This window comes from Thunnus albacares, chromosome 3 (assembly GCF_914725855.1).
Source record: "Thunnus albacares chromosome 3, fThuAlb1.1, whole genome shotgun sequence".
In the NCBI taxonomy this organism is placed as follows: domain Eukaryota; kingdom Metazoa; phylum Chordata; class Actinopteri; order Scombriformes; family Scombridae; genus Thunnus; species Thunnus albacares.
The window spans coordinates 19403006-19421613 of record NC_058108.1 but is presented as its reverse complement, the minus strand read 5'-3'; the positions used below and the strand labels follow the sequence as shown (position 1 = coordinate 19421613).

General features: G+C 39.1%; 1 protein-coding gene across 5 annotated transcripts in view; it reads left to right on the top strand.

Moving 5' to 3' along the window:
- The first annotated feature begins 1002 nt into the window (after nucleotides 1–1002).
- pds5a (PDS5 cohesin associated factor A) overlaps nucleotides 1003–18608 on the top strand; it is a 23495-nt gene continuing 5889 nt past the window's right edge. For 2 of the 5 annotated variants that reach the window (XM_044346847.1, XM_044346844.1), the window contains exons 1-22: nucleotides 1003–1121; nucleotides 2016–2168; nucleotides 9030–9233; nucleotides 10042–10128; nucleotides 10269–10366; nucleotides 10615–10741; nucleotides 11554–11634; nucleotides 11765–11905; nucleotides 12662–12777; nucleotides 13518–13612; nucleotides 13741–13886; nucleotides 14303–14454; nucleotides 14772–14885; nucleotides 15138–15219; nucleotides 15348–15396; nucleotides 15506–15645; nucleotides 16287–16402; nucleotides 16982–17087; nucleotides 17297–17457; nucleotides 17751–17874; nucleotides 18085–18243; nucleotides 18456–18524. In XM_044346847.1, coding sequence (XP_044202782.1) covers nucleotides 2055–2168; nucleotides 9030–9233; nucleotides 10042–10128; nucleotides 10269–10366; nucleotides 10615–10741; nucleotides 11554–11634; nucleotides 11765–11905; nucleotides 12662–12777; nucleotides 13518–13612; nucleotides 13741–13886; nucleotides 14303–14454; nucleotides 14772–14885; nucleotides 15138–15219; nucleotides 15348–15396; nucleotides 15506–15645; nucleotides 16287–16402; nucleotides 16982–17087; nucleotides 17297–17457; nucleotides 17751–17874; nucleotides 18085–18243; nucleotides 18456–18524 — 2481 coding nt within the window. In that variant the 5' untranslated portion in view covers nucleotides 1003–1121; nucleotides 2016–2054. Of the gene's footprint in view, nucleotides 1122–1230; nucleotides 1335–1611; nucleotides 1894–2015; nucleotides 2169–9029; nucleotides 9234–10041; nucleotides 10129–10268; nucleotides 10367–10614; nucleotides 10742–11553; nucleotides 11635–11764; nucleotides 11906–12661; nucleotides 12778–13517; nucleotides 13613–13740; nucleotides 13887–14302; nucleotides 14455–14771; nucleotides 14886–15137; nucleotides 15220–15347; nucleotides 15397–15505; nucleotides 15646–16286; nucleotides 16403–16981; nucleotides 17088–17296; nucleotides 17458–17750; nucleotides 17875–18084; nucleotides 18244–18455; nucleotides 18525–18608 lie in introns of those variants that run through there. The other 3 variants (XM_044346848.1, XM_044346845.1, XM_044346846.1) reach the window with 3 other exon arrangements.

Genomic DNA, 18608 nt, shown 5'->3' with positions numbered 1-18608 from the left:
ATTTTCTTGTATAAGACAGGCACATGCACATTTAATACATGGGCATTTACCATTACATACTTTTTTTTGAGTCTGTACCTGAGATAATTTTGGAACTTGGACCCTTTTGCAGGTCAGGTAACTCATTATTACCAATGCACACAATCAGCTGAACATCATTTCATATGATACTGTACAGTATTAGTGTCTGATCCCTCATCCCTAATGTTATTATATGTACTTTTACTTTTTTGCTGTTATGAATACTCTTGTGAATAAAAGTTTTTAAGAAATGGGGGGCGTCGCACAGTGCTTTTTTTTTTTTTTTTTACACTTAACAATCTTGTTACATTGTTTTTGGACAGAAACCATAGTTAGTAGGTTTATTGCTGAAAAGCTGCTTTTAAAAAAGCGGATGTTTTGCAGCGTTGTTGAAATGGGAGAAGTAGAATCACTTTTAAATTGTTAATTTCCAGTTGACCACCAGGTGTCACTTTCTCCGATTCATTATTCTAAAGAGAAAGTTTACGTGCTGCATTTATTGCTACTTACAAGTATTGATCGTAGTAGAAATAGTAAATATTGATATAAAAAAGAGAGACATACTATTAATTTAGCACCTTAAAATACTGCACTACTGGCAACAACAACAACACTTATTATTATTGTTATTTATATCATTATGGTATCATGAACAGCATTATTATTTAATTTTATTATATTACATGATTACTAATACAATAATTATTATGCATTATTACGATCATGCAATGGTTGTCTATATATATATGTGTTATATATATGCTCCATAGAAAAAAAGAAAGTAAAATGCTATTATGCAATCAAAGTATATGGGGATTTTTTTAAACAAGTAGGGATTACATAGAATAAATAAATACTGTTTACAAGAAATGTATTTATTCATTAAAAATAAAGTCACAGTAGGGTGAAAAGCGGAAAGTGAAGATAGCGTTTGTGACTCCCGCCATGTATTTGGCGGTGCAGTACTGCTGTGAGACCGAGGGGGGCGCTCTGCACCCAGCCTTCACACAGACAGCACTGACTGAACGGACAGAGCTTTGTGCCGAAAACTAAACCCAACCTGTGTCAGACTAAATGAATTAAAACGGCCCACTTGAGAGGTAAATACTAACGAGGAAACGCTTGGCAGACATCCTGCGGTTTAAGTCGCACTTGCATCTTTGTAAATAGATTCATTTTGCATTTGTTGGGGTGTTCAAAATCCGTCCGTGGGGGCAAGTTGGTGGTGAGAGAGGAGGGCTCAGGGCGACGGTAGCAGCCCTTCTTCGCCTGTAAACTAGCGGCAGTTGGAAGTTGAAAAAAGACAGTAACAAGTAAATTAGCTTCGTTTTCAAACTTCTCAAAGTAGTTGCATTTGTTGGAAACCACAGGAACTGACCACGAGCATGGCTATTTTTGGCAGAGATGATATAATACTTCACTTCCTCTGTGATTGTCTGTAGCTGGAGATGTGATGGGTACCTGAGTAGTTTGCGGCCTAGGCTAACGGCTAACGTGTATTAGCTACTCGCTGCTAACTGTACTTCCCGCAAAATGCTAGCAGCTAGCCAATGATGTTTGCACTGCAACTAGCCTGCTAGCTAATTTGATAACCTGTGTGACAGTAGACACACACCGGCTACTCATGTGTTGTTTTTTTAAAAGTGTTTCTCCATAAACTTAACGCTTAAAATGGTTGTAATGTTGCCGAAATAGCAGACGAGCTTGTTTCTGTAGCTACACGATGTTTGATGAGAAATTTACGGAAAATAATGGAGCTGATGTATAGCTGGAGGATTTTAGCATGCACGCTAATAATATGCACAATGCTGGTTTAATGTTGGCTTTCTGATTGAAAAAGTTTTCTCCATCATACTACCGTTAAATGTACAGGTACAGTTTTATCAATTTGAGCCAGGGAAATAATGATTGGCAAATGAGAATGGTGCTTAAAACGAGGTTTTTGGTAAGTGCGGTAGCATGGTTGTGTTGAACTTTTGTTTTCCGACCCATAGAGGCCAGTAGAAGACCGTGTGGATCATACATCAACAAGCATGGAGTTCCCGCAACAGCAGAAACCGGCGGGGGACGGAAAGATCGTCTACCCGCCCGGAGTCAAAGAGATTACGGACAAAATCAGCAACGATGAGGTGGTCAAACGGTTAAAGGTATGTCAATGGGGTTTCTTGTTGTTAAGATAGGTTTAACCTCATATATATCAAGTGTCCAGCCCCTGGCACAATGCCAAAACCCTCCTAACTTTGTAAACTACTGAATATTAAGTCACAACAGTCCCTTCTTCTCTTACAGCAGACTCTTTTCCCAGTTCTTGTTGCTGGGGTCTCTCAGTCTGTGAACAACACCCATAATCACGTATCACCACCAGAGTGTTTAGATGTTGTTGAACTTTACTGTGACATGTGACAAAATAGGAGTTGCTATTATTCATATTGTTCATTAGTGTTGAAGGCTCCAACTTTCCCGTCCTGTAATCCTATCTATCCCCTCAAGGCTGGAAAAGTAAGGGATGATTCCAAAATGTGAACACAAGAAAAGCAAATACATTACACACAGAAGCTATTTTTACTGCAAGGGAACAAAACAGCAAGTCATGTTTGAAAGATTAAAGAATGAAAGATTGCAGAAAGCAGCTGCACTATTGGCACAGAGTATAACCAAGATCCTGTTTACGGATTTGGATATCAGCAGAACTTAAGGAGTCAAAGAAGGACTTTATAACAGCATGTTCAATATTAAAACATTCAATATATATCTTCACATTTTAATCTTCAATTGCAAAAGAGAAATGAGGATACAGTAAATGTAGAAATATCCAGCAATCTATATTTCTGTGTTTTTTAGAACTTCAGGAAATTCTTCAGCCCATGACCCAGTTTAACCTACCAGTGGAAGGAAGGACAGTAACACAATATAATAATCATTTTTTTCACTAAAATCGTGTCATGGCCATATGATCATATTGTGTTACCACTTGACTGAAAGAAGTTGACCAAATTACCAATGTCTTATGTAATACATATTGTGTATCACAGTCCATTGAACTTCAGATTGATTATTTCATATCTAATTTTGCACTTTTATGACCTTCCTTGCATTTCTGTATTGGAAAAGTATTAACAATGGTGTGTTATTGATTGACCTTCTGACACTGCATCCCTTCCTCCCACACACACATCAAACCCTCAGGAGTTTCAAAGTTGGTATCTGTGTTTACAGGAATCCTGTGACTCCTTATAATCACATTAGATTGTTTACTACTATAATACTGAAATGGTTTCCTGACATCCTAGAACTGTTTGTTTATAGAGTAGCATTGCGACCATAAAGCATCCTTGATTTTGACAAGCTGGACACAATGAACTGTACAGGTTGTTGACTGTGCAAGGCAGCTGTTTACAGATGTGTTTACCCTTTGAGTACTGGAAAGGCTGGAACTAATTGGATGTGCAGTAACCTGGCTAATCGTCTGGTGAAAGAGACTTAAGATTCCTGTTGTATTCCCAGCAGAGCAATTGGCAAGTAGGCAATTTTATAAAGTCCTGGTCATTTAGTAATTTTCAGCTGTGATCTGCCACTGTTATAAGTCATGCTATAGTTTGGTTGTATGGTATGTTACAAAAATGAGGAAAGAAAACTCACTGTACATCTGCCGATGCTGCAAAAGACTACAAAGACTCCTTTTATGATTTTTGCTTGGTTGGTAGAACAGAGGTTTTCCATGTTTAACACCATGTTTCCAGTCCTAAGGCAGTCCGTTTAGCACAACACAGGGCACAGACAGAATCAATACTTGTATCAATATGACATAAAAGAAGCATATGGTTCATTCTTTTATCTGAATATTACATAATCATTGACCAGAATATATATCTGAATTAAAGTTATGCAACTTTTAGCACTGTATTTGGCATAGTTAGGCTTTAATCTAATACCAAATGTCTCTGAGGTCTGTTTTGTAAAGTCTGTCCTTGTATTATGGGTCTTCCAGACAAGCTGGATCTGGGCCTGCGTTGTGTTGGCCTTGTGCTTGGATTGGGGTCGCCCGCATTAAGTTAAGGAGGAGGAGTTATATGGAGCTGTTGGCTTTTCTGGGGAAGCATGCTGTTGTCTCAAAAACAAATTATTTCTACTTGGCTTTCATCAAACTTAAAACTCAGTTTACTCCTTTTTTTCCCCTTTCAGACATTGCTTTATTTACCCTGTGTGCTGCAAAATGCAGAATGTGTTTAAGTATTAAAAAAGCTGTCTATTAGCTCGACATTAAAGACCAAACAAATGAGAAACGGGTATCATCCTGTAATGAATCACTATTGACTGAATTTATATTTTTTTGGACACCACTACTGGATTGATTTATATAAAAGATTAAGCTCAATACACAGGAGCATTTTCATAGACATAATAATAGAACACTATGGACTTCTCCCCTGAAAATGTGCGTATTGCATATTACAAAAAGCACTTAATAATATAGTGAATAAATAAATATGGTAAGAAATGAATTCCTTCTTTGTGAATAACTATCTTCTTGTCTTATTGTTTTTGCAGTTTTTACCTGTGTTGTTAAACTTATTGTGGGCCTTAGTTCATGATAGTAAGCCTAAATAAGGTTATGGATGGCTAGCAGCAGCTCTACAGATGGCAATTTTGGTCATTTTTGAAGATTTTCAACGACTATTGGATGTATTTGATGCAGACATTCATGCCTCCCTCAGGACAAATTGTAATCACTTTGGTGATCCTCTGACTCTTTTATCTAATTTTACCCATCAGGTCAGTTTATCACTAAATGCATGCAAAACTAGCATGCTGGCATGCTAAAGTAAGATGGTGCAACAAATAAACTATATACCTGCTTATGTTTGCATGTTAGAATTGTAGTAATGTGCTGACATTATCATTTAGCTCAAAGTAAGTTCAGCCTCACAGAGCCGCTAGTATGGCTTTAGACCCTCAGTCTTGTTATAGGGTACCAGTTTATTTAGTTCACCCCTGTGGCAAATTGTTTTTACCAGCACAGATTGATCATGTACTCTTTGATCTATCAAAGAACAGTACTGTGTACAGGGACAGAAGGGAGGATGAGGAATCAGGACACAACATCTGCTTGATCTGACTGTGTATTGTTGAGTGTTTGAAACCACATTTATTTCTCAGGGGTAAAACAGTTCCTTTTGTTAAAGTCCAACTGATTTTTTTTTTTCTATTTTGGCTCCTACAGCATACATATCTGCTCTGTAAATCACTTGTCTTGTGTTCTCCTTTGAAAAGAAAACATTTGAAACCATAAGGGGGACATTTATATTTTAGATTTCTTTGGTTTCACAATGGTGCCCCCCTAATTTGCGAATTTAATTCGTTGGAATACCGTTAGTTCCCCGTCTACATCAATGGAGAACTTGTTCCCGTACCGCCAATCAAATTGCCTTATTTTAAACCAGATTTGCATAAAGCAGTAAATTTGCTGTTTTATCAAAGGCAAACAGTCACACTGGCTAACAGACAGATAGCACCCTGATACACAGCAGAAGAGCCACAGACTCTGAACAACAACCCACATAAGTTTTCCTACTTAAGTCTTCTGCGAACTTACACACATGAACACCTGTCTTGTCTTGCACCTTGGCTTGTTGAAGGAGCCACCAGACAAATATGCAGTTTCAACTGCATGTAAACATACCTGCAAATGTCACTTCGGTCAGTTTAGATGTTGGTGTGGTCCTTACTCTTCAAAACCACTGCCAACTATCTTAGTTTGTTTACTTTGTCTATTGTTCTTCTGCTGGCGCCGGAGCTCAGCCTGTCGGCTAATGTCATTCGAAAACACAGACACCGACACACTCCTCTAGCCGCTGAGACAAAATGGAATATTTCTGATATTTTAAAAAAAAAAATACCCTTTTTTCTGTCTTTTTATAATAAACCGTTGTCAATAAATTAAAACAACACCAGAGTTCTTTTTGATGCCAAAGGGATATGATTTCAGTTGGACTTTAAGATTTACATGTCTGAGAGAATACACCGTTCTCACTCACAACAGCCTAGTTTTATTTGATATACATTACATTATTCTTTCGTAGTCTCAGTATACTTTTGCTGTATGTTGTAGTGATTGTATGTTGCTCATAACCAAACCAGGTGTTCAGACCAAAAACAGCCCTGTCTTTAAAAAAAAAAACAAAAAAAAAAAAACTGCCCAGCAGTTTATGACACTATGCGGAAGGATTTTACGAGAAGTAGTCATGGAAATAATCATTTTATCTTGTGACAATCAAGAGGTAAACAGTAGAACTTCTTTTCACAAAGTAATCTACAATGAATGTGCACTTGTGTCTTTGGTTGGCCAACTCACAGCATGACATCTAGAGTTTCCCCTAGGATTTTTTTTAAGCAGTGGTGCTGTTGTGCGCGTGCAGAGCCCGTGACACCAGGACCCGTATTTGTGCACACCGGCAGTGGAATAACGTAAAACTACCTTAGAATTGTTCCAGATAGGGAAGCCTTTGACATCAGAAGGGCTCTGGAGGCCCAGATAGCCATAGTTGTAAGAAATGTCAAAGAGTGAAATGCCTCAACACAGAAAATGTACACTATTTTTGTTGAACGTAGATATAAATAGATAATGTAATTAAATAACATATTAGATAACAAAACATAGCACATAACAGTACTGTATCATTTGCTTACAACTAGCTCCTGTCAGCCGCTGGAAGTGGAGAAAGTGTGCATGAGTTGCATTTGTCATGATTATGATGTACAATGTGTAGCAGCGTTCATCATATAGCAGCGGGGCTACGCCGCTGTTGGAAGCATGTTGGGGAAACATTTCTATCACATTCCATTGCAACAAAAGTTGAGCCATGTTCAACTTTTCTGCCAGATAACACTTGTTTTGGAGCCTGCTGTGCCAATGTGGTGGTCTAATTGAGATGAATTGGGGAGGCTGTGTTGTGGCACATAGTAGCTGATGTCTGTCTGAAATATGGCTCACGGGCTCAATATCCTGACTAACCTGTTTGAATGACATTAAGGAAGGGAAAAAAAATTACGTTTATCACTCCACACTCTAAGGAAGGAAATGGTTTTCTCTTTACAGTTAATCAGATGGTATCAGAGCTGCTTGCATGAAAGATTATACAGTGTTAAATTGTGGCTTAATTTTGGTTACACAGTTAGGAGAAAAATGAACTACAATAGATTTGGGGTGCAGAAACACACAGATACTCAACACCACAACAGGCCCACACACTCTTCTGTGCGTGGGGAGCTCTCGGCGGCTGGGTTGTGACTGTTTCAGCTAAGAACGGCTGAGGGTAGGAGTGAGTGTGGTGCTCTGCAGTCTGCTGGATCTGTTTGCCCATCCCCCACCCCCGCTGGCGGCCTGGCTTCTTCGCCTCCCTCTCTCTTTCTCTCTCTCATACAGACTCGCACAGTTTCACTCTTGTAGAGGAAGTGGTAGTTTAAACATTGCATCCTAGTGCCTATCCATAAGAATTGAGATGCTTGATGTACATATAACCTCTTGAGAGTAAGTCCATGACTGTATTGTTCATGTATAAACACAGAAAAACTCTCTTTTTACATAATAATGGATAATAATTCCAGTGATTTTCACCCCGGGCCTTATTTGTAGGACTTAAGCTGTGATCATATGTCTAATGGCAATACAATAAGCACTGCATAAATGCAATTTTCAGTGAGTCACTGAATTGTTGTCTTTTCTTAATTTTTCAATTTCCTTCTTTATTGTGATGATTTAACTTTGTAAAAGTCACAACAATGTGTGCAGTGAAAGTGGAAAAAGTGTTTACTGCCTTTCTAAATATCTTTTAAATATCTTAAATGTGCATTTTTGACATTAACATCAAATGAATCGACTCTTAAATGATGATGAAGTATTAACAACCATCTGAAGCCCTTCATGACTTCAGCCTCATTGCCTGGTTGCACATAGACTGTATGATTGAGTCTCATGGCTCTCATCAGTCCCTTCATATAAAACTGCTTATAAACACAGCTATTTGCAGTTAACCAGCTCAGTCAGCCTGAATGTACGCTGCTTGTGACTGAGACAGATTATAAATTGCTCTGGATAATTGCTTAATCTACTTTGCTTGCCGTTTTTTACAGAAAGTTCCCGACTTCCTTGATTGATCTGTTTTTGTTTGCTCTTAGCACTTCACTAAAACAGCTAATCGTGTTCCTTTTTTAAAAGCACAGGTGTATTAAGACAACTGGATACACTCTTCTGAGATGGCGCCTCATTCACTCCACTGGGCGACCACGCAAAAACCAGTATATCAGGCTTTAGCATTTTTGGGCCTATACAGCATGCACATGAGATTTCTTTTGGCTTTTGGTTGAGTTGGGAGGACCACCTTCATTCATGAACGGCACAAAATAATGTACTAACACTGTTGTTTGAGACTGTTTTTTGCCTATTTTAAGTAGATTTACATCTCTAATTGTCATAATACAAGAAGTCATTTTGTAAAGTCTTTTTGAGCCAGTGTGAGTCAAATAACCTGCAATTTAGAGTGTGGCTCCTACACCACAATCTACACACTACACATGCCAGCACTGTTTCTGTAACCACACAGCGTTGTGAACAAGTAAACCAAACAGCTGCATAAAATAATTAAACAGAAGCCAGCAGATAGCTAGAAATGCAAGTGGAGACACTGAGTTAAAGAAGGCAGTTTGATTCTGTTGTGTCTCATCGTGCAGGTGCACCACACATCTGAAGTGCTGCTTTTGAAATTTCAATCCTGTCCAAACCTTCTGCCACAACAACTCCACACTGATACTCATTTTTTCCACAGATAATCTACAAAACACAAAGGACATTAGACAGAACTGGTCTGAACAAAACATTGGAAACCATTACACTAAAGCTGCAAAGCAGACTCTATTTTCTTAATGCAGAGCTGTCAAATTGTTTTACAAATTCTAATTCAGTCCAAGTTGCTTCCCATCTCACCCTCCTCTCTTGTTGCTCTGTTTCACAGATGGTGGTGAAGACCTACATGGACATGGATCAAGATTCTGAAGAGGAGAAGCAGCAGTATCTCGGCCTGGCGCTCCACCTGGCCTCAGAGTTCTTCCTCAGGAACCCCAATAAAGACGTACGGCTACTAGTAGCCTGCTGTCTGGCTGATATCTTCAGGATCTACGCCCCCGAGGCCCCCTACACCTCACACGACAAACTCAAGGTTAGGAACTGACCTTGGACAACTGTATGAAATCCTCTGTCAACTGACTCAGCACTGACCCCCAAGGGAATAGTAGTAAAAGCAGTCCAAGCTCCTCAGTTTTGCTGATTTACACCAGTTGAAATCTGCAGATTTTATGAGCTGTAGTTCATTAACATTAACATGAGCAAAATTAAGTTCCTGACTATTGTTTTGTTCATGTCTGTACTATTTGCTTGGTAATAGCAGAGTGTGTTTGACTGATAATTAGTGAGTAGGGAAGGGGGGCTGACAGCCTCTCCATTTCGTTAGTCTTCAACTAATTCAGGCTCATCTTGAAAAATGTGCTAAAAACTGATCAGTCAGAATTCTCAACATTAAAATTTAACAATATTGATGCAGAAATTAAGAGTCATTGTTGATTTTTGCAGCAGGATTGTCAGGTTGAAGTGACATTTAGATCTAACAAGTGTTTCCTGGCACACACTGGTAGCCTACTGGTTAAGACGCGTGCCACATAAATGCCTGCGGTTTGATCCTGGCTGCAGACCTCTGTTGCATGTCGTTCTTTGTCCTTCTCTCTTCCTTTGTTTCCTGTCCTCTATACTGTTGCTGTCTAATGGGGAGACAAAAAGTGTTCCCTGCAAAACCACAGTGAGCATCTTTAAGGTCTCTAATGTTACAGTGAAGCACGTCTGAGCTGAATATTGGCTGACATCGCAAACCATAGGGATCAACTTTTGTCACTGCTGCCGTGTTCAGAGTTTGCTAGAAAATATCTTTTTATGTTTTGTTTTTTTTCTCAAGTGTTTTCCTGTCTTGTCTCCAGGACATCTTCCTGTTTATCACCAGACAGCTAAAGGGATTGGAAGACACCAAGAGCCCTCAGTTCAACAGATACTTCTACCTGCTGGAGGTAAAGCTTATTGGATAGAAACAAACAAGGAGCTAAAGAAGGGATAGCTACTTGTGTTTTATGGACTATAGTTCAAAGCAGAGTACACAATTTATTGCTGATGAATAACATGTTTGTGGATTTCTTATGTGTTCCTCTAGAACCTGGCATGGGTTAAGTCATACAACATATGCTTTGAACTGGAGGACTGCAACGAGATCTTCATCCAGCTTTTCAAAACGCTCTTCTCTGTCATCAAGTAAGGCCTTTGTTATCTACTGTGTCTTACCTTCACATTGTTTTTTCTCTACAGTACATTCTGAAATGTCACTATTTATGTTAACATGTTTTCTTTTCCTAGAAACATGCAGACTAATAAAAAAATCAGTTTGAGCATGTTCAGTTACCACTAGGACCATTTTTTATACATTTTGACATTTGTTCTTCCTTGTTTTATCAGATAATATTCAAGGTTAAATCTCCCCATCTCTCTCTCTCCCTCCTCAGTAACAGCCATAACCAGAAGGTGCAGATGCACATGATGGACCTGATGAGTTCTATTATCATGGAGGGAGACGGAGTCACACAGGAGCTGCTGGATACCATCCTCATTAACCTCATCCCTGCACACAAGGTAAGACACAAACACACACACACACAATATAGGGCTGGGTGATATGGTCCATTTTTTGTTTTTTTTATTTCTTTAAAGCTTAGGGTCGATTCATGATTTCTGTTCAGTCGACTCCCAGCACTTTGACTCTCGTAACAAGAGATGATACCTCCTCAACAAACATAAATGGAGAGCACAGCCACTCTCAGTCTCTACTTCTTGTAGATGTGACCGTTAAATTCACTACTAGATAGCCAGAGACAGAGAGCCACCTGGAGTCACAATAGTCCCGCAAACTGCGGCCAGTGCAGATGTAGTGTCACTAATCACGTAATCATTAATCACAGTTTATGGGACTGTGGTGACTCAAAGCTGCTAATGTAGCCAGCTGTCATGTATGTTAGTTTTTGACTAGAAATAAACTTTTTTTGTGCATATTGTAACAACTCAGTGTTTACAATTTAGACATTTTACACATTGTGCGAAAACAAAATTTGGAATGAATCAAATTAATTTGATATATCATCCAGTCCTAACACAATATATTATTAAAATTATTTAATTACTTTGTGAGATTTAAGCATGTAATGAGCAGCTTATTTGGGATTTCTTTCCATTTCTGTCAGTGGAAACAGAGCTAGAGGACCTGTACTCTAAGCTCTGATTAATAGTGTCTTTTTTGGAGCTGAAAAAAATTAAACAGTGAGCTTGGCATATTTTTCAGCCACCATTAACTTAAAACATATCGGACCAAATCTGTATCAGTGAATGCTTGAGTAAAATATGCACAGTTGAACTAACTAATCATTATTAAACTTTTTTTTTTTAAACAGAATCTGAACAAACAAGCGTATGATCTTGCCAAGACTCTGCTGAAGAGGACCGTCCAGACTATAGAGACGTGCATCGCAAACGTGAGTAGCAGCCTGCACACTACTGTTTTTCTTTTCCCTCCATGTCTGTATTTCATTCTCAGTTTGCCTCTATGTTTTTGTTTTTCTCACTCTCGTCCTCATAAACTGTGTGTTTTTCCTCCTTCCTCAGTTCTTCAATCAGGTTTTAGTGATGGGCAAATCATCAGTCAGCGACCTATCAGAGCACGTCTTTGACCTCATCCAGGAACTGTTTGCCATCGACCCTATGCTGCTTACCTCTGTCATGCCACAGCTGGAATTCAAACTTAAGGTCAACATAACACACAAACACACACACACAGACAGACGCAGAACAGTTCTCCTCACCTCAGGCCGCAAAACATCAATTTCTGTTGATGTATCGCTCGAAATGTTAACATAGCATCAATAATTGATGTCTATTTTTGTCATTGTTGAATTATTTGTAGGGTAACATTGATTGTTAATGGACTTAACTGCCAAATGTTAAAGCTTAACACAGGGTGTGTCAGTTTTACCCCTCAGTAGTGCAAGATTACACCCATCATCATGTTATCTTAGTAACAACCTTTAGCTAGAAGCTAAGTTCACTTGTGCTTTTAAACAGCAAATACAGATTGCTGATGTAAGTTAATTTATGCCTATGGGAAATTGTTAATGCAACCCACAGACTTTTGTCACAATAAATGCCACTCTACAAAACCAGAAAACCACATAGTACTAATGGTCTCTTGGGTATCAAACACTATGACAACATTTAAGGACGACACCGCTGCTATCCAGGCGGAGTGGTCAGCTATTATACTGTAGCTGTTTCCATGTATATTGCAGACTATTAAAAAAAATCAATACGTATCAATTTTGATGTTGTTTTTTCTGATTCTATTGAAAAGAGATCAGAGAAAAGGAATCAATATCTGTATGCTCATGTGCTACAGTATGTGCGGGTATTGAATCTGGGCACAATATGGGGTGACTCACTTTTTTTGTCCCACAGTTTTGTTTGCATCCGGTTTGAAAAATGTTCTGTTTGTTTTCATGTTTGCAGAGCAATGATGGGGAAGAGCGTCTGGCTGTTGTACGGTTGCTAGCCAAGTTGTTTGGGGCCAAAGACTCAGAACTGGCCTCACAGAACAGACCGCTGTGGCAGTGCTTCTTAGGACGGTGAGTCACATGAACATTATGTAGACACACACAGAGTACTGCTATGAACTGATCCAGTTCAGTTAGGAGACACAAATGAAAAGAAAAGAGGTGTTAAATCAAAAGTAAGCGGTGTTATTATTTACATAATTTATTTGTTATAGAATACACAAGACATTTCTGAAGATATGAGTTGGAGGGTTTTTGTATTGTAAAAAAAAAAAGAGCTTGAAAACTCTTGAAGCCAGAATAGGAATTTCACCAGTGTAGTCTTGAGGCTTATAAATATCTGTAGATGATGTGCTGATTTAAGACACCTCGGCCTTAAGTTTTATGTAGAGGTGAATGATATTTAGTGAAGTAACAAGATTTTAAGTTTAAAAAGAAAAATGAGCACAGGAGTCAGATCAGTGCTCAGTACTGGGTGATGGAAATGGGATGTGTCAATGCGTCATTGAAATAAAATTCAGTGAAAGGGAAAGCAGCCCAGTAAGGGGAAAAGTTTTATATTCTCTCAACTGGTTAATGGACGTTTGGTTGAGGTGAGTAGTGGGAACACCCATAATCAGCTGACAGCCCGGAGAGTGTGCTTAATTATAATTCTTATAAATAAGAGTAGTCCTCCCAGTCAAACATTTGCTTATTTTCATTTACATCCTGAATTTGTAATTTCCACAGTCAATCACCTTCTTATTAACCTGCTTTCTCAAAGTATGATGCATAATACATATGAATGTATTGTATGTGTGTTTTTTCTCCAGGTTCAATGACATCCATGTTCCAGTTAGGCTAGAGTGTGTAAAGTTTGCCAGCCATTGCCTCATGAACCACCCAGACCTGGCCAGAGACCTCACAGGTGGGCTTAAGCTCATGTTTGCCTCCTATGTCTCCTTCACTATCCTCTCTCCTCAAATTCAATCGATTCTTCACATATGCTTTGAATAAACATTTGGTCACATGTCTTTCTCTGCTTTATTCAATCAGAGTATTTGAAGGTGCGCTCCCATGACCCAGAGGAAGCCATTCGTCATGATGTCATTGTCACCATCATCAACGCCGGGAAGAAAGACCTTAACTTGGTCAATGACCAGCTGTTGGGCTTCGTACGGGAGAGGACCTTGGACAAGAGGGTGAGACAAATGTGCAGACACATATCATGCATCAGTAGTGCAGATACTTTGTTTTTTTTTTTCAGTAGAAGTAGAGGATGTGTCTATTGATTTGGCTTTCATGTTTGAGCTCCTCCTGTCATTCACTCACATTTCTATAGCAACTACAATAATATTATGTTAAGTCTGATCATCAGCAGCCTTGGAGACATGTGAAATGAGATCTGAGTCCTTCATCACATCTCACCCACATTAACATACAGATTCTCATAAAGATTTAATACATTTATGACTGAATGTATGCAACAGTACTGGAATTTCCATGAACACCAGCTTACTTCCTTCAGAAAACAAGAAAAGTGAACTGACTTTTCTTAATTTAAGTATGTCCTCCCCTGATCTTTTTTTCGTCCCTCCTCTTCTTCCTTCTCTTACAGTGGCGTGTGCGTAAGGAGGCCATGATGGGCCTGGCTCAGCTTTATAAGAAATACTGTCTGCACCATGAAGCCGGGAAGGAGTCCGCCCTGAAGATCAGCTGGATCAAAGACAAGCTGCTGCACATCTACTATCAGAACAGTATCGATGACAAGTGAGAACTCACACAGAAAAGTTAAATTACATGCATATAACAAACCAGCTAGCCCTGCTGCATCTGTTCTGTAATAAATGCACTTAAAACCTACATCTGTGCAACTTTTTAATTGTATTAATAGTGAGTAGGAAGGATGCCACAGGTTGTAGTGGATCAGCTAAAATTAGTAATATGTACAGATTTTTCTCAATTTACATAGAATTATAAGAATTTGCAAGTGAATTTGCACTAGTTTAATTGTTTAAAGGCTTTCTACACTTCTTTTTCTCTCTGTTTCCACCTGATTCACTGAAGTTCTGCCCTCCTTTCTGTAGGTTATTAGTAGAGAAGATCTTTGCCCAGTACATGGTCCCTCACAGTCTCGACACAGAGGAGAAGATGAAGTGTCTCTATTACCTGTATGCCTGCCTGGACACAAATGCTGTCAAGTCAGTAAACCTGGATATTCTCAGCAAAAACACACACACACCTATTTTAAATTATACACCTGAATACTGACCAGTATGTTTGTACCATTACACTATTTATTACAATAAACACACTTAAGAAAACATTGCAACACTTACAGAGAACACACTAACAGGGCAACAAGTATATTACTACAAGCAAAATAAATTTCTTTCCCCTTATCTCTCACTTGTTTCCCTCTCTCGCTTTCTGTGACTGATGTGTCCTCTCAGGGCTCTGAATGAAATGTGGAAGTGTCAGAACATGCTGAGAGGCCTGGTCAAAGAGCTGCTGGACCTTCACAAGCTGCCAGTGGTGTGTTAACTCAAAGGCACACAAACAATTCTCTTCCTCCATCTTCTTCCTTCAAACACTCAGAAGTAAATGTCCCAACATAGAAATGACCATGTTTTTTTTTTTTGTTTTTTTTCTCCTCCTCCTAGTCCGAGGCCAATAACACAGCCATGTTTGGGAAGCTGATGAGTATTGCCAGTAAGTTGGAAACACATCTACACAAATGTATACAGTACCCTGCTATAATCTCTATGCTATAGATTTCGACAGCGACCTTCTAAACCATAACTCTCCTGTGTGTTTCCAGAAAACTTGCCAGACGCAGGAAAGGCCCAGGATTTCATGAAAAAGTTCAATCAGGTTCTTGGTGAGGACGAGAAGCTCAGAATCCAGCTGGAGATGCTCATCAGCCCAACCTGCTCCTGCAAACAGGCTGAGATCTGTGTGGTGAGAGGACGCTGAACATCTCACAAACACTCTCACTTACAGACAGACTGCCAGTTTCCTCCTCTGTCTTTCTCATAAAGACATTCACACGTGTTAAAGGAAAATTCCAGTTTATTTCAACCTGACGAATTTCCCATAAATGTGGTCATTGTGACTCTACAGGCCAAGCTAACTTTGCACTGGCCAGCTCCATTATAGAGATTTGGAGAAACAAGGTCTCACACAAACGACTGCACGAGGCTCTTACAGCTTTTCAAATAAACATGGATTATTTTAAACGCTTGTCTATGATTCTGACTGAAAGTAAACACAGAAACTAGCCTGGAATAGTCATTATGGCTAACTGCATGTGGAACTACATCCTCATGTAGTTAGCCTTTAACATTGCTGACGTGTTATCAAGTGTCTGCCAACACATTAGCCACAAAACATGACAAGTTGATCAGTTTATGGAGTCTCAGTGCTGTGACTTTGTTTCCAAGATTACATTTAACCCTGTAGAAGTCAAATATTGCTCAATGCCGCTTTAAATTCCAAAAATGTTGTGTGTGTTCAGTGTGATTTTTTGCATTTATGCAGATATATACGCACAAATCCATGAATGTTGGTATTAATGGTATGTATGTTGGTACTGTGTGCAGAGAGAGATCACTCGGAAGTTAACGTTCCCCAAACAGCCCACCAACCCTTTCCTGGAGATGGTCAAGTTCCTGCTGGAGCGCATCGCCCCCGTCCACATCGACTCTGAAGCCATCAGGTCAGAAAAAATCCTGACACATTCAACACATAAAGTATTACAGTCAGGTTTTAATCTCTAAATTTCACAACAGACTAAAAATATTAGCACACATTAAACTATAATCCAAATAAAATGGATTAGATTAAATTTTGATTCAAATATAAAGGGATGACTTTAGTTTGTCAATCCTGTTCTAGCATTTATTGGGCAGAGCAGCAGTGCGTGTTCCACTATCTCAGTGTCAGAGAGTTTTATGTAGTCCTGAATCTGCTGTATGTCATTGTGTAATACCACAAACAGGCTTTTCTCATTCAGTGAGACACCTTGTGGTGGTGAGGTGTAACCGCAAGCCTCAGAGAGGGCACAAGTTTAACCCTTTCTGCTTTATGGAAAAACACCATGAGAAAGGAAACACTAGTACTGAGTGACTCCTAGTGCTTAAGTTAGGCAAACCAGCTACTGCTGTTAGCTACTGTGTGTTTAAAAAATGTTATTTTGTTGTCTTAAAATGTAAAGTGTTTAAGTTTGACAAATAACACATACAGGTTTAGGTTATTGTAATAAAGGGATGAAATAATTTACAATATTTTCTTTTAGTGCTTTGGTGAAACTGCTTAACAAGTCTATTGAGGGCACGGCTGATGATGATGAGGAGGGCGTTACCCCTGATACAGCCATTCGCTCTGGCCTGGAACTACTCAAGGTACATGACATGGACCAAAGAAGTCTGCAAAAGTTAATTTTGATACAGAAATAAATGCAAACCAATTCCAAAATGTGTGCATGATTTGTACTAAATGGTGACTTAAATACACAAAAACATAATATTTAGTATATTTCTGGATAAGTAGTCTGATTATTGAACAAATGAAAAGAAAGTCAAGAGTTTCTACTCTGTTTCATTCCCTCTAGGTCCTGTCGTTCACCCACCCCACAGCGTTCCATTCAGCAGAGACCTACGAGTCTCTGCTGCAGTGTTTGAAGATGGAGGATGACAAGGTGGCCGAGGCAGCCATCCAGATTTTCAGAAACACTGGACAGAAGATCGAGACAGAGTTACAACAAATAAGATCGTAAGGGATATATGAAAAGAGAAATGACATGAGTGAATATGTGCAAATAATATCAATCAATAGACATTTTTATTGGAATGTAGTCTGCCTCTACATCACAGTTTATTACTGTAGGATCATTAGGCAGTGGACAACGTGCATTAAATTATGAGAACAATACAATGACAGTCCAGTACAGTGATGTAAGACTTGCCAGAAGGCCAGTGTCCACACTATTAGCAGTAACTGGTCTACATCTGGATTTGAATGAAAAGAATATTTCTTCCTAATGTCTGTTCTCATGTGTCCATCAGGACTCTGATTCCCATCCTGCATCAGAAAGCCAAGCGGGGGACGCCTCACCAGGCCAAGCAGGCCGTCCACTGTATCCATGCCATCTTTAACAACAAGGAAGTGCAGCTGGCACAGATTTTTGAGGTAGGGGACTAATTTGCTAACTTTCTGATTTGTAAGTATCTATCTTGTGTTACAGACAGACATTAGAGTTGTAGTTTTTTGGGGGTTTTTTTGTCGTTTTTTTTTTTATGTAAACTTAAATCCTCTTGTCCTCTGTTTTTTTATGTCATCATTTCTTGACCTGACATTTCTTTTTCTGGATGCTGTTAACTGTTTCTTCCTCACCCTCAGCCTCTGTCGCGTAGTCTGAATGCAGACGTCCCTGAGCAGCTCATCACTCCCCTCGTGTCCTTGGGCCACATCTCCATGCTGGCCCCAGATCAGTTTGCTTCACCAATGAAGTCCATAGTGGCAAACTTCATCGTCAAGGACTTGCTCATGAACGACAGGGTGTGTGGGGATCAAACTGTGTCGAAAATCACACACATGCACTGCCAACTTTTTATTGCAACATGTTTATAGATAACAGCTTTTAACAAACATTCATATATTTTAAAATATATTTTGTAGTGAATAAACAAAGGATTGTTGAAATCAAGTAGTGTATGTGTTTATGCAAAGAAAAACATGAGAATGTGACTGATGTGCTTCTATGTTTCCAGTCAGTGGGAAACAAGAACGGGAAGCTGTGGACCACTGATGAGGAAGTCTCACCTGAGGTTCTAGCTAAGGTAAGAGGCAAACACAACTATGGGATGCATTTCCCTCGAGTCATATCTGATTTAGATTATTCATCTTAACTACGTGTATACAAA